Here is a 16,344-nt window from a genome sequence, read left to right as displayed (position 1 = left end):
CACACGCTCTCTCTCTCTCTCTCTCTCTCTCTCTCTCTCTCTCTTAATTAAAGCTTATGTCTAAAGTCATTCAAAAAGAATGTTACCAAGGACAACAAATATGACTTTGCATATGCTTCTTCCGCACGTCATCGCATAGGCTCCCATTGCATATGATGGTGAGTGGTATGCAAGTTGCCATGCTCTTGAGTAAATGGACCTGGTCAAGAGCACTACAATTGGCATTACCACCCAGAGGCCTACGCGATGGTGACATGGAAGAATCAAGTCTTCAAAGCCAAAACCCTAAGCACAAGACATTTACAATGCATGATGAGACAATACCATACTCCCACCCATCAACAGCATGCACGATATGACAAAATAAAACCTCTCTCTCTCTCTCTCTCTCTCTCTCTCAATTAAAACTTATCTCGAAAGTCATTCAAAAAGAATGTTACCAAAGACAAGAAATATCACTTTGCAGATGCTTCTGCCTCACATCATCGCATAGGCTTCTATTAAATTGTTTTTGTAAATCCCAAACAGTAAAACCCATGCTTGTTTTTAGTATATCCCAACAACCACCATGTTGCTTTCCCATAATGAATCCACACATCCTACAAATCCATTCATCTTGTAATAATGGAAGCAAACCACCACGTTGGTGGCTATTCATATCCTAGTGCAAACCAACCACCGCACTGGCAATAACTTATCTTGCACTACTACCGTTACTGGGTCGAAGAGTCGATAGGCCTTGGATTCTTCGCTATACCCAACAAAGATACATTGTCTGCTCCGGGAATCAAGCTTGGTCCTGTCTTCCTTGTGCACATGCACCCATGCGTTATTCTACTGAAATCATCCACAAAGAGAAGTGAGTACCTGGATCCTCCCCACGATGCTGTAGACATTGGGCCACAAATGTCGGCATGAACCAACTCAAGTGGTTTGCTGGCCCAAAACGAGGAAACTTGTCCCTGTGCCGCTTGCCTTCTAGACAAGCCCTACAGACACCATCCTTGCCTGTAATGGGTGGAAGTCCATCCACCATCTTCGACTTTGATATTTCAGCCAAGGTTCCATAGCTGATGTGACGGAAGCGCTCATGCCAAAGTTTGGACTTTCCATTGTCTTCATGAACCAACATTGCACTGAGGCGATACAGTCCGTTTTCTTCAACTCCTTGGACCACCAATTGTCCATTTTCTTTGGATGTCACAGTGACCTTGCCGTCCTCAAAGAGAACTAACATGTTGTTCTTGTCCATCTAACTTACAGGTTCTTGCAAAGGTTGGGTACATAAAGTACTCCAGAGATATCCTTCTCCTCACCCGCGGTCGTAATGAAAGGAATGCTACCAATGCCCTTCACAGGACATGCCCAGCTATCCCCGACAGAAACTTTGGAATCCGGGTGTGTACTTTCCATGGTTTTGAACGAAGTCTTTCTGTTAGACATCTGCTTTGAAGCACCGCTGTCAACATACCAACCCTCTTTTCCTTCATTGACTGCATATGCTGAACAATGTTCACTGATTAAAAACAACTTTCCAGTCGTCACATTGGCAAAATCATTCTTAGGCTCTTCTTTGTTCCTAGCTTCTCTCTTCTGCTTCTGATCTGCCTTCTTCTTTCGGCATTCTTTGGCGGAGTGGCCAAGCTTTTCACAATAAAAGCACTTCATTTTCTTTTTTTGGTCAGCGTCCTCTGACTTCTTGAACTCCTTTGACTTGCCTTTTCCAAGCTTGTCTTTGGCCACTAATGCCTTCTCGTCGATTTGTGTAAAGAGTTTCTCTCGAGCCTCCTCCTGAAGCAGGAGTGGGCCAAGCTCCTCAAAGGTGATTGGCTTAGTCCGTTGACCCGCAGTGACCGTAGTGACAAACTTTTGAAACTCGGTGGCAACTTGTGGAGTGTGAGTAACGCCAATTGACTCTAGTCCACCTTCTGACCAACCGCTGCGAGCTAGTCCCGCACGACTTTCACCTTTGTCAGATGGTCATGCACACTATCACCCTCATTCATATCAAGATTATCGGTTTCATACAGCTCCTTCAGTATGGCCCACGCCTCTAAAGACGTCTCTGCCAACTGGATATGAGGAATCACAGCATCTGATGTCGTGCCAATTAGCATTGCTAAGGCTTGAGCATCCCTCTCCTCCCATGCACTGAGTTCATCCGCATCTGCTTCAAATAGAACATCACCTGTTTTGTCCACAATGTCCTCCGGCTTCATCTCGGTCCCAATCACTATCTTCCATAGCTTCCGTGCCACCAGATGGCTTCGCATCTTGACTTTCCAAATTGGATAGTTCGTCCCATCAAGCTTTCCAGCTTCACCAAAATTGGGAATGAATGAAGAAGGAAGATAACTGGAGGAGGAGGAAGGACGAGCAGTGGGTGTAGAGGCTTCTGAACGCTGATCCATCTCGGTGAATAGCAAACTCAAAAAAAACTGAAGTAAAAAAGATGTACTGACCTCCCGTGCTAGCCTGAGCTGAAAACGGAATCGCCTTTCTGCAAAGGGACTCCTTCCTTCAAAGAGTGCTTTGATGAAGAAGAGTTGAGAGCCTATGGCTCTGATACCATGTTAGAAAATAGCAGGGAATGAATCACTCAATCCTCCACCCAAGATCTCTCCAACTCTCACACACTCAACTCGGATAGATGATCACAGATGCAACAAACACACACTCAGAAATATAGACGGAGAGAGAGAGAGAGTATATTCATCCACCGGATGGTGGGCAGAAAATGGCTCCAAGGGAGCAATACCAAACTTAGCAGGGTGCTGGAAAACAATGATGAACTCTCTCTCAGAAACTGCTCCAAATCTGAGTGCAGAACACAGCCTTGGAGAGGGGCTTTCAGTTTCGCACTGGATGATGGAGTGAATGGAGAAGTGGGCCTTTTATAGGCACTGCCCAGGCCCCTTCAGATGACCGACCAGCAGGGTTGGTACCCTGTCTGGTGGCCGACCACATGGGCCCCATTAAACCACCCAGGGTTGGCCCTGGTCGTGGCCACTTGGCCTGCCACAGGCCCCTATGTAAGGGTGCCCTATGCAGCCAGTCTGCGCTGCTGCAGGAGCCTCCACATGATGCCTAAAGCCCCTATATACCTGCTGTTGCAGACAGCGACCAGCCCGTGTGCTGGTCGCCTATTTCTGCCATGCTGTCCTCCCTCTGTTTCTGGCCTGAGTCTCTCTCCCAGCCCTCCTACCTCTCACTGCCCCTTGTCCCCTCAAATCGGGGGCTCACAAGTGGGCACAGTGAGAATCTAACAGTACCCTGGTGGTGTGATGAATCCCTCCTCCGAAATACGATGACAGTAATCTCTGTAGAAACTCATCTTCACTAGAAGCTCCCTCGACTCCGACCAGGTCCTAATAGTGTGTAGCTGCAGGAGATCTTCTCAAATGACCTGGTTGGTGTGTGGCCCGATCGGAATGGTGGGTAAGAGTACCGGAGGGGCATCTAAACTGATTCGTGGATGTCGTGTAGCAATTTTCATTTCAAGTCTCCATCGACCTTGGTAATGCAACTCAGAAAGGCTTTATAGGTTGTTTGAAATTGGACGCTAAGATCTGCCTTGCCAAGATCCTGCAAATCTAGCACGCATTAGTGCTTCTCCATTGCTTGTAAACTGTCAAAAATGAGTATGTCTTCTCCATAGTCAATCAGAAGAGCTCCACAATTACTAAGCTTCTTTGATAAGAAGAGTCTCAAGGATTTGGATTGCTTATTCCACCGCCATTGGTATTCTTATCATCAAGTAGATAAAATACCTTCGCATTCTCAGCATCTGCACTCCGTGATTGCAGACTTGTATTTTCCCATGATCTTGAAATGACTATGAGATGATGAGACCTCCCTATATTGATGCCGCCTGAGTCGCTCCAGGTGGCGTTGTAATGCTCTTCACTTGGAATGCGTCACGCGAATGTCTCTGATTCCTTCTTCGACTGCTTGTCTACATCGCTCCATCTATCTGCTTCGCCATCTCTGAAGCTCATGCATGTTCATTTCCCTAGATCTCTTTTCTGCAGCTATCATGCTCCTTGCAGTTTGGTGTGTCACCTCTCTGATTCGTTATCACCTCCTTCTGCAGGTGCTGGATATTCGTTCTATCAAAGATTCATACTTCTAGCGATTGAGATCTCCTTTAGACTCCACACAACCTTTTGCAACTTCTGGACTTATCAAGATCTGCCATTTAGATCCAAATCACCTGGCTGTAGAACTCTTTGCACTCTCTGTTTACCTTTGTGTTTTAGCCCAACACTATCACGACTCTGTCTTGTTCCCACAGCTTCCTTTAGCCCAATTGAATGCTTGCCCTTTGCCTTTGTTTTCTCGGCTTCTATCTGCTCTTCCTTCTCTTGCACTTAATGAACAATACACTGGGCCAACTTCCCGAATTGCCCAATTCTACTCTGTCTACTCTCAATCGAAATGCATTGCTTCCTTTACCATTTTTCCTGGTCGCGACCTTTACAAACGACTACTCTGCAGCCTTTTAATGACTTAGTAGTTGCTACAAGGGAAACTCCATGGAAAAATCTCACTTCTCAAACCGTCTCAAAGAAAGAGGTGTCCTCGCTCTGATACCAAACTGAAAGTGCAAAGGGGGAAGACAAGGGAGATGCTCATGAATCCTCCATCTATCATTCCAGAATGCCAACACACTCTTCTCTATACAAGAGAGTCCTAAAAGTCATATGCATACACATAGCTATGCATCTACAATATATTGTTTTGGTAGCTTCTATATCTGGCTAGATTATTGTCTATTGATGAGTCTGCATATCTATTTGATGCACATAAGTTAAAGAAGGTTGTGATTCCACACCCACCCCACACACACTGTGTGAGCTCCTGGGCTATTCTATCAGTCTTTCGCTGTGCGTACCCTCTGTTGGTCGATTTCTAATAGGTCCATGCACCAAACGATGTATCCGCAAAATAAGCAGGAGAACTAAGTCTGCAGTGGTGCCGATGATGATGGCTAGGGCTTTCACATCACATGTCACCCAATCCCTAACTACCACTGGATCTATTGGTGTTACTACTAGCCGCATTTGTTGTGAGCTATGGCATCGCCTCAACTCCAATATGATCTCCCAAATCAACCTAACCACAAGGTGACTCCAGACTTCCACAAAGGATAATTTGTACCATCAAGTTTACCTGATTCTCCAAAGCTTAGAATTGGATACCAAACAACCATGATGCGAATGTGAAATGCTTAGGGGAGCTTGCTTGAATCGAACATTGAATCTTCTTCTTCCTGAAATGGGGTCGCCTCGTTCATTAGAGGGGCTCCTTCCTTCAAGGCGCTCCTTCCTTCAAGGCTGAAGCGTGTCAAAAGAGTCGTTCTCGTACCTTGTTAGATTTGGGAACTGTTTGGATATTAACCCTAAGTGTGCATAATAACCTCAAACACTCACAAGTGTCCCTCAAACACATCTGAAAACACTCAATGAAAAGCGCTCAGACAATACAGCATGTAGAGAAGGAATAGTACTCAGTATATTCAGCCACCAAGTGTGGAAAAAACTGCTTAGAAAAGAGCCAACACATCCAGCCAAGGTTGCTAGGTAAACTGCAGTCGAAGAAGACTGCTCCTATTAAGATCTACAAAAGAGAGAGTCTGCCATACTCTACACAAGTCACGCCGCCGTCAGAGGCTTCAGTTTGCTGAGTAGAGGTGACCCAAAATGGCCGCTTATTTATAGTAATGGAGGGATCTGGTGCATGGTTAGAGGAAACAGAAACGGGGAAACATAAAACAAAAATGTTTAGGGGTTATTGGGAGGGCTGATATGGGGAAACACAACGTCATCAAGGGGGGGTTTTGAAAAGGGGGCTTTAAGCTGAGCACACACATTTAAAATGCCACAGCCTAAAGCCTACCTGTAATTAAAACATAGTGCATAATACATCTGTGAAAGAGATACAGTACATAAAAATAGGACGAAAGAGAGGGTTGAAGCCTGAAAGAGAGGGCTGAAAGAGGGTTCTGAAGAACAGCTGAAAGAGGGCTGAAAGACGACTGGAAGAGAGGGCTGAAGGAGTGGAGCTGAAGGAGTGGAGGCTGAGCTTTGAAGGAGGGCTGAAGGGAAGTGGATGATGAAGGAGGGCTGAAGCAGCCTGTAGGAGTTAAAGGACTTCAAAGGAGCGAATGGGGCTCAAGGAGGGCTGGAAAACCCTCAAGAGTGCAAGAGTATAAGGCTGAAGGGGTGGCGGGAGTGCAAGGATAGAAGTGGAGGCCAAACCATAGGTAGAAGCAATGGAGAGACTTGTTGTCTGAAATGGCGAAACGTTTTAGATGACGCTTCAGAGGTCTGAAACGTTTCAGACCTGAAATGGCATTTCAGACCTGGACCCTTTCTGAAACGGCATTTCGGGGCAGGCTGGGCCCTAGAACACGTTTTAACGTAACTACGACCTGGTGTCTGCCCAAAAATAGCCAATTGGTCAGTCTGGGGAAAACCCAAGACCCAGCTTGGTCTGCTGGAAAAACCTGCTCTATTGCAAAACCCGCCCTATTTTGCTGGATGGTCTTCCTTTAGCAGGTGCCTACTGCCCAGGTTGTAGATGGGCCCAGGTAGTGTACCATACCTACTGTATTTCCTGCTACCAGCCACGCAGACAGTCCACAGATCCTGATGCAAACTATGTGCAATCTTTCTGTTAAGGTACGCTTCCTATCTACAATCGCCTAAGCCCTTGACCTCATCATTTGGGGGCTCACAGGTGGGTCAATGACACTCCAACATAAGCTCCCCTAGCTGAGCTTATCCAATATCGAAATTTAGAGAATTGGTTCGTTCAAAAAAAGACATCAAAAATACATGAAATTGAGCAACAAAAAGAGACTATGATGGTTTCTATGAGCCGAAGATGATGAAGGGAGAAGAGAGCATCACCCTAAAAGAGGTGAAAACCACACGTGTATAATGTTAAGCCAGGCAATCTCCAACTCTAGAGGACAGGATAATCAAAGGCCAAACTGGTGCAAAGGTCAAATAAAATACAGGTAAAAAGCCACAGGTGAATCTCCGTCAGGACGAAAATCAAAACCAAAACACTGTGTTAAAACCTCGTCAAAAACAGGCCCTAGAAGAGCCCAGAATCGGAGGCCAAAACTGGCCACATTCTGGCCGACTAAAAACTGGCCGACCAGACTGACCAGGTCGGTCAAAATCTGGCCGACCAGACTGGCCAGGTCGGCCAGATCTGGGCCAACCAGCTGGCCGACCAGCTGGTTGACCGACTGGCCCTTCCCTATTTAAAGGGGGGGGGCCTAGGTGCTCCACCATCACTTGTGCTCCTGAGGTCCCTGCACACCCTGAGCTCCTGCCTCCTTCCTGCTTCCTGGCTGCCTCCTCTCTGCCTCTTCTTCATGCCTCCTGGCTGCCCCCTCTTCTGCCTCTCCTTCCTGCCTCCTTCCTGCTCCAGATCTGCCCCTCCTTCCTGCTCCAGATCTGCCCCTATTTCTGCTTCAGATCTGTCCCCTCCTTCCTGCTCCAGATCTGCCTCTATTTCTGCTTCAGATCTGTCCCCTACTTCTGCTCCAGATCTGCCCCTACTTCTGCTTCAGATCTGCCCCCTACTTCTGCTCTAGATCTGTCCCAACTTCTGCTCCAGATCTGCCCCAACTTCTGCTCCATCTACTGTTCTTTTTGCTCCAGATCTGCAGCAACCCTTGCATCAGTTTGCTGTCTCCAATCTGGTTCAGTTCCAACTTGTGGAGCTAGTGCAGAAGTCCACTACAGTTGGCTTCCCTGGAGGACTGATGTTTGCTCCCTCCAAAGCTTCTCTCTCATACCTTCTCTTGGATTGAGTTCCTTTGGTGATATATATTTCTTCTTCAGCTATCATTAGTCTTCAGTATTGTTTTATTTGTCGCCAAGAACTTTCTTTATATATACTTGAAAACAGGAAAAAACTGCATTTTGCAGAGTTATGTTACGGAAATTATGTTTTCTAATATATCTTGCTTTGGATACTATTACTGTAGTCAAGTGTGACTATGGCAAAGTACTCCATGCGAGCGCACCGGACGCGGCGGGGGTCCTAGTGGATACTTTGTGTGGTTAGTTGGGGACGCCTGACTAGCTTGTGTTTTGCCATGCTAGATGATCGGTATTGTGGGTGATTCCATGTTAATACTGATGTCGCTAGTGTTATTGGTGTTGTGCTTGATTATTGTGCTTTGAGCGCGGTTATGTTGGGATCGGTTGATTCGGTGATTCGTTCAATCGATTGTTAATAACTAATGTAATTGGCGGCTTAAGTACAGGTGATGGAACCCATAGCGAGAATTGGAGTTAGTGCGAGGGTACCGATCGAGGTGTCACACAGCGCATTATATATGGCCATGGGCCAATTTTGTATTTATTTTATTATTGCAAGTTCGAGCAATATATTTTTTTGTGGACATAATTCATTTTGGGCCCTAAGATGGCTATGTAAAGCAAATCCCTCATTTTTGGATGAGAGGGATAATTTTGGCTCCTTGGTGTTTTTATGAAATATCATAAATACTCTAGATGAGGAAGCGTGAGCCACTCATCTAAGGGGGGGAGATTGTACCCAGTCTGCTGTCGCTTTCATGGTGTGATTGTGCTTTTCTTCTCCAATTGATTATGTGGTGAATTTGTGTGTTGAAAGATTACCTTTTGGTTTCACTGACCTATCTCTTGCTAAAAGGTAGGCTTAAACAAAATCAAAATGTCACTCACGTTTGTCGAAATGCTGAAACATGCAGAACAAGATTCAGAGCTGCAGCTGCAGTTAGTTCTTCAAATTCAATCTCATGTTTTATCATCGAGTATAGCACCCAGCAGTGGGAGCTGATGTGCGGCACTGGAAGGGCTAGATAGCCCAAGCGGAGTCATGACTCTCATAAAAGATCTAAGGCCCAATAAGGGAGAGCCAGGCCACAAAGCCCAAAGTATTGAAGGAAGGGAAAAAGGAAATTTTGTGCATCAGATCTGCAATCCCCATCCAAAGGATCCTCACCTGTCTGCACTCCAAAGACAGTGCTGAGCAGACTCAATAGCTGAAGACCACCAAGGACAAGAGGCATCAGCTCCAAAAATACTCCTCCACTATTTCACTACAATCCCTCCATGGAAAGCCAGCAAAAGAGAATGGCTTTTCTATTCCTGAGAGAGCACCAGAGTCTCCTCCAAAAACACCTCTAAATCTCAAAGGTGATTTGAAAGCTCTCCCAATGGTGAGCTCTGGACAGTCCAAACCTCTGGCAGTGATATAAGACTGATCAACAAAGCCCACAACTGTGACTAACTCCAAGTGTACATCAAAAAACCACATCTCAATCCAAGAATCTAACCAACTTACTAGAGCTCCAGAATGCACACTGAAGACCAAAGTGTCATCTCCACTGTCCCACGAGATCTATGACCTAAAGAGGGACGCTTGTGCCTAAAAAAACACCCATCCATCTGATATGGTTATGCTATGCACCTGTCTGAGTAATCCTCCTACCGTTCCCTCTAAAATAAGTAGTTAGTTGAAGTCTGGGACCTTCAGAAGATCCTTGTAAACCTTCCTGGAACCAAAAGAAAAAGTAGGACCTCTCTTCCACTTGAACCACTGCAGATATCCCTAGGCACCAAGAGGTCTGCCAATCTCATCTGAAATACTGTCATTTTTACCGAACTGGATGCCTATCAATTTCATCCTGCAAAATTGGGGAAAGCCTTCGTGATGATCTGATAGTAGCAAAATTGGGGAAACCCTTTGTAGCAGGCATAAGAGGTGAAGGAGGCATCCTGATGTTTGCAGAAGAAAAAAGCCATCAATCCCAATCCATCCAATAACCGCTGAAAGAGGGAGTGCAAGGCCCAATATATCGAAGAAAATTTATTTCCAAGGCTCCTGACTAGCATTCCCCTGACCACAAGCTTGCAAAGCAAAGCTCTACACTGATTAATAAGAGTCAATAATGTTCAGCCCTCCCTCCTATTTTAAAAGAACCAAAGTCTTCCAAGCCCTCTGGCTCACGTATCTGAGAACCCATGAAATCCACTCCAAAGAAATTCATGATAGAGAAATGTAGCCCATAGAATGCTGCCAACATGAACAAGCAAACCACGCAGTGGCCAGCAAAACTTGCTTAACAACTGAATCCAGAGGCTGATCCATCCTGGCTAAACCCCAAAGAGGGGTTTCCACTTGAAACTCTCCAACACGGGAGTAAACTGTTGTGAAGAAGAAATGCCTATGCTAACTTGCCAGCCTTAAGCCCAGATACTGAGCCGTCTTTTGGGTCCAAGTGAAGCCAAAATCCAACCCCGAGGCAAGAGAGTCCTCATCACCAATTAAAAATCCATTGGGTTTATGCCAATTAATCCATGCCCCTATTGCAAGGCAAAACAAATCCAAATCTGTCTTGAAAGCTGTGAGGATCAGAGGATATCCATCCAAATAAACTGTCATGCCATCTACAAGCTCACTGTCTAGAAGCTCCTCATCCCGTCTAAGGGGGAGTCTCAAACTAAGGCCCCTACCACCAACAAATACAACAGAGAAGAAAGAGGGGATCCATGATGGACTGATCTAAATCTCTAAAAACTCGCTCCTCTAGCACCTCTGATAAGAACTTGAGTATGAGATAATCTATAAAGAAAGGACACATCCTCTGATCCATGAATTAGAAAAACCAAAATGCTACAACGTAGCCTCCAAAAATCCCTATTCAACTTTGTCAGAAGCTTCCTCAAAATCCAAGGGGAGAATAGCAATGTCCTAGCCACTCTGTCTAGCCCACTCAGAGGCCTCCCAAAATGAAAAGACAATTCTCGAAAATGTTGTGCCCATTATACAAAGCCCATCTGTGTGCCATGAATCAAGTCACAAAGTAGAGATTGTAAATGAAGGTCGATTGCTCTTGCTAGAATTTCATACATAGTGCCCAACAGTGTAATCAGCCTCCACAGATTTATCAAATGCTTACACACGCTTATCAAAATTTTAGAAGCTGAGTATACCCCTATGCGCAGCGGAAAATGAACGCAACTCTCTCTCGATACACAACAGTAAACTGAACCACGGAATGCAAATAAAATAAGAAATAGAGCAGCAAAGAAGTTTCCAAAACATACTCAGTTTAGGTCACCACGAAAGTGGTTGAAGTGCTTTAGGGTGAAACAACAAACATCCAAAAGGGTGCCAGGCAAAATAGAGCCAAGGACTGTGCAAACTAAGGTTTAGATGAAGAGAAGTGCTCAAAAAAACTTATGCTCCTGCGTGCCTTTGAAAGGGCTTCAATGAGATACATAGAGAGCAGCCCTAGAAAGTTGACCAATTGGGTTTGCCCCAACCAGCCGACCAGCGGACCTAGTCAGGTCTGTTTGACCGGACTAGATCTTGCCTTTAACCTGACTTGCAGGTTGGTTTGACCACGGGAGGGACTTGTATTTTTGTTTCAGCCACCATTCTTCTCTTTATGGTTGGCCATGGTATAGTAATTTCATCTAGGGATCAATGGATTTTTTTGTTGCTAGATGGATGTAAGATATGCTTCCTCAACCTCTATGCTCCCTAGAGGAAGTGTTTCTAGAAGGAGCTTCTTTGTGGGCCAATCCTAGGTAATTGGAAGTGACTTCAACATGGTGAGGTTGCCCAAAGACAAACATCATTGGGTTGATGATGCTTTTCATGCTGTCTTAGTCACTCCTAGTGTCTTGGTCGAATAGGAGATGCTTGAGTCCCGTCCACACATGGATTGACAGATTTTATCTAAGTAATTGGACTTTGGACAGAGGTGGTACTATATGCACTGCCCTTGGGGTATCTACTTCAAATCACTGTCATGAAATTATTTATAGATATATTATAAAGAGGAGCAACTTTTCAAAAATATATCATGCACAAAAAGGGAAAGTCTCCAGAATTGCTACAAACACTCCTATACCATGTCTGTCTGTGATAGATCTGCTATGTATGTTATAGTACTAGCAGGGATACAAATGTGGTAGCCATCAACTTACCAATGTGGAGAGTCCCTCATGTACTACAACCAACTGTGACCATAATCTTGTAAATACATCCGGGAAAATATAATGCACTCCTCATCCCGTTTGGGGTAGAAGGGGAAGTAATCTTCCAGCTTCATGAGCCATACCTCTAGCTCAGCGGGAGAGCATGTGTCACCTTTAAAGTTGTGAATTGTGAGCTTATCCTTGACATCTTTCGCATATCATCAATCCCATGCTGCTGTCCATAGCCAACACTAGGCTAAAATGTAGAGCCAGTTGTCTGATGCACATGCTGTGTATGGCTATAAGAACTCATCGATGGCGCAATGGGAGCGTGAACCCAAGGCTATGTATTCTTGCCAAATGCATCTCAATGCAAGGACTGCATACTAAAAGGTTGAGAGGAGGATTGACCTCTCTCCCACTACCATGGACCATCATGTGAACCCAAAACAACTCCAAGAATGCTGGCTAGTGTAATAAATGGACTAATTGTGCTCATAGGAGCACTCAAAGAATGCACACCAATGGGTTGGCCCAAGATAGATGGCTACATCTCCAAAGGTGCAAAGAGCTGCAAATTGTAGGATGGCCTCAAGTCCGGCAAAAGGGTGCTCGAAGGTGCAGAGAATGCATCCTCAACACCAAGATAAACCCCATACTAGGGAGTAGACTGCTCAGACTGAAACGATATGGCGGGCTGAGATCCAACAGTGCATCGAGCATTTGCCATAAAACCCTCATTATGCAAAGAATGCATTCTAGCTATCCGATTGAATCCCATGTTGGGGTATAAACTGCTTGCCTTTGTCCAGTAATGCATGAGTGGCAACTTGGTTGAGCTACTGGACAATCTGCTAAGAAACATGCTGACCAATCTGTTGCCCCAATTGTAGAAATGTACCGTGAAGCATGGAGGAGAACACCTCAAGGAATTGAGCCTAGATATCCACAAACGTATGAGATATAGTCCATAAAAACATCTATGCCCACAGTGGGGAGCATCCACTATAGAAGGCAATTGCCTACGCTGAAAGTCCCAATCTGACAGACACCGTTGCTTTGCAAGCAAGTACGACGACAGTGCAAAGAAAGAAAGCAGCTTTACAAAATAGATAGTAACTCAAGCTGCGGTAATAAGCATCTGATGCTGATGCAAAAGCACAAGAAATCTTGATGGAGAGGCTCGAGAGACAGGTTGATGAAAAAGCTTCGCTCAAATGAGAACATCCTTCCTTATAAGGGCTAGTAAAGGTGAATAGACACTTTTTTTGGGAAAGGTCACCTAGGACAATTAGGTCACTAAACTAAGAGAGCTAAGACAATAAGGAGACTCGAGTAACCCCTAGTTAGTTTAACCTAACCCAAGCCATGGATTAACCTAACCCTTGCTTACATAACCCAACTAACCTAACCTCAGCTAACTTAATCTAACCCAATCTAAACTAGTCCGTAACTAACCTTGTTTAAAGCTAATCTAAACCTCACCTAATGTTTGCAGAGCGCAGTGGTGCGATGAAAATGGGCTGTGTCGTGAGCAATGGTGACGAACAAGAGACGAGATGGGCACGAGAGTGGCGGCAGTTGGCCAATTCTTGCCCATCAGTTGCCATCGCTCATCGTCTTACAATCCATCATCTGCTGTCGGAGCTGCTAGCTTTTCCCCACTTGGATCATGCAACCAATTCATGTCACATCGGTCAAGCCTTAGGTTGGACTAGTTTCTGAGGCTATTTCAAGTGCGCACCAACCAGATATGACTGACGAGGTAGAAGTTAAGAGCCCTCCTTTTCTTGTTCGAGGATGGGACAGGGAACAGAGAAGGTAATTAACGAATTCACTCATTCACACCTACTAACTGACACATCATCATCAGTCACCCCTAAAGTCAGGCACACCTACACACACGTGTTCACACACTCACTCATGTGATCACACTCACAACCATAGACCTTAGTATTGACCCATTATATCAATTTGTCCCAACATGCTTCCATGGGACATGGCTAGCTTATCCACGGTGCCTCTTCTTGCTGCACCTGCCTCACTGCTTGCTTTGCTGCTGTTCTGTAGTGGGCTATTGGTTAAAAAAGGGCTGAAAATGGCCCATTTCATAGGCCTTGAAGCCCTCTTCTGTGAGTTGAATTTGTGGTGGGAAAACTGGCGGACTAACGGACTGAGAGCAGCCAACTGGCTGCTGCTTCAGTCAGCTGCTATGTGCTTGATGCCTGCTGCGTAATCGCAGACGTTGCCTGTTATGGCTTATCAACTGGCTGCTTCTCATGTTCAGGTGTTGCTACACATTCTTGGCTATGCAGGTGACCTTATGCTGCCCACATGTATCTTGTACAATGGCCTGACCACATGTATCTTGTACAATGGCCTTTGCTATTTATTGGTACATGGCAGAGACTTTCCATTGTCCCACTAATCAGGACTCGCAAGAAGAGGATTTTCTATACTGATTGAATTATGGTTGTGAGTGTGATCACATGAGTGAGTGTGTCAACACGTGTGTGTGTGTGTGTAGGTGTGGCTGAGTTAGGTGTGACTGATGATGATGTGTCAATTAGTAGGTGTGAATGAGTGAATCTAGGAGTCTGGTGTGTGATTGAGAGATAACTGTGGATCTAGAGATGCTCTCTTGAGCTCACATATGATGTCACTCTTAGATGTAACTTGTACCTATATATTGGGCATATCTCTCATGAATAATCTCTCTTTTTTATCACCTTGGTATCTCCATCTTGTCTCCATGCTACTCCAACAAGGCAGCCAGCAGAGGAGCACCTGCCTTGCCTGCCTCCCTTCCACTGTCTGAAGCAGCCAATCATTGAGCAAGCCTCTTTTTCGGGTGGTCAGAGCGGGCAAGCAGGCGTAGTGGGTGTCAGTATGGGTGTGTGTTGAGGGGTGGAGGGGCAGGGCGGGTTGCAGGGGGTTTTGAAACCCAATGCAACTGCAGTGGTGTCTTTTATGCTTCACCATTGAGTTCAATTGCTCCTCTCTTTTTCTGAACCCTAAGAGGCCTTCTATACTAGCCAAATTTGCAAATAAAGAGAGATACAACCTCCCTCTTCTTCTTCAGCTGGGAAATCCACTCATAAGACACAAAACAAAGAATTAAAGGAGCAGCATTTATTCAATCACCTTCCCCAGGAAAGCAATGCCAGACATTGAGAACAAAGCATTGCTCAGTAAATGTGACTACACAAAAATGCCCTAGAAGAATGCCAACCTGCACAGAACCACCCATATCCCGGCGTCGAGCAGGCCAAATGTGGCGATCGTAAATGGCAAGAACCTTGTCTAATGCATGATCACACCCCCATTCCATGTAACAGAGAGCTAGATGCCACCAATTGTGACTGTACCTGAAGTCCAAGAAAAAGGATATTTAGCTTGTTTGGCCTTGCTGGTAAACAAAGCATACATCATACTCAACATTTAAAAGTAAATGACAGAGAATACTTTAAAGCATTTGGTTTCAGTGATTTCATTACAGAAAGAAATACAAGATGTTCCAGTGTCAGGGTTACATAAAAGAGCAGCAGCTATTCCAAGATTCACTGTTTTCCTCCATAAACAGTATTGCTTCCTGAAACAGGCATTTGTATTGAAGCACATGACAAAGCTGCACACAAATCCATACAAACAAATCAACGCTTCCTCCTTGAAAAGGAGATAATGATTCATTGACTTGCTTTCTTGACACACTACGGATTGCACAAAAGGAGGCATAATGCAGACCAAACATGATATTCTAACTGTACCGCATGTTGTGCCCACTGGTCTTTCTTCAATATTGCAAGTCCTTTTCTTGCTGCATCCTCTGCATCGTCAAACCTCCGTGTCTCCAGGAGAGGAAATGCCAGCATTCCATACATGTATGCTGTCTCCTTGTTTGCAGGTAAAACCTGTTCATTGAATGCACAAGGTCTCAAAGTCCAATTTTAAATTTTGCCATGATAGCATAATGCATTACCGGCACAATATAAGTGTAATGTTTTCAATGAAACTTACCTGCAAAGCGAGTTTCAATGACTCATCAGACCTGCCCATGGAGAAACAAAGCACTTGAGCTCGCTTCAAGGAAACCAAATCTCTTGGAAACTGCTCTAGAATCTGCCAAACAACAGGACAGAATAAATAAGTAAATGTTAACACCGTCATGGAGAAAGGAATTTAAAAAACCCACAGATCATCATTAAAGGATTAAAAAGCTCCTTATTACACCTTAGAATGCAAGCTTAAAGCAGCATCTCGCCGGCCTTCTATTAGCACTGCTACAGCTGTGACCACCATCTTCTCATATGGAGTCGCCTCCACCTGTACATCTCTTTTGCGTTAC

The 16,344-nt window shown here is 45.0% G+C and overlaps 1 protein-coding gene across 1 annotated transcript in view; it reads right to left on the bottom strand.

The window, feature by feature from the left end:
- LOC147902631 (uncharacterized) overlaps window positions 1–16,344 on the bottom strand; it is a 65,047-nt gene that overhangs the window by 36,445 nt on the left and 12,258 nt on the right. Inside the window, exons 3-7 of the mRNA XM_087373793.1 lie at window positions 16,230–16,322; window positions 16,017–16,118; window positions 15,767–15,910; window positions 15,533–15,627; window positions 15,232–15,367 (exon numbers count right to left, since the gene is read on the bottom strand). Of these exons, the coding sequence (XP_087229919.1) occupies window positions 15,232–15,367; window positions 15,533–15,627; window positions 15,767–15,910; window positions 16,017–16,118; window positions 16,230–16,322 (570 nt within the window). The remainder of the gene's footprint in view (window positions 1–15,231; window positions 15,368–15,532; window positions 15,628–15,766; window positions 15,911–16,016; window positions 16,119–16,229; window positions 16,323–16,344) is intronic.

Source organism: Dipteris shenzhenensis, chromosome 4 (genome assembly GCF_047967505.1).
Source record: "Dipteris shenzhenensis isolate YYH24624 ecotype China chromosome 4, Dip_SZ_1.0, whole genome shotgun sequence".
NCBI classification, from domain to species: Eukaryota; Viridiplantae; Streptophyta; class Polypodiopsida; order Gleicheniales; family Dipteridaceae; genus Dipteris; species Dipteris shenzhenensis.
The sequence above is the reverse complement of the archived record's forward strand: the minus strand, read 5'-3'. Positions and strand labels throughout refer to the sequence as shown.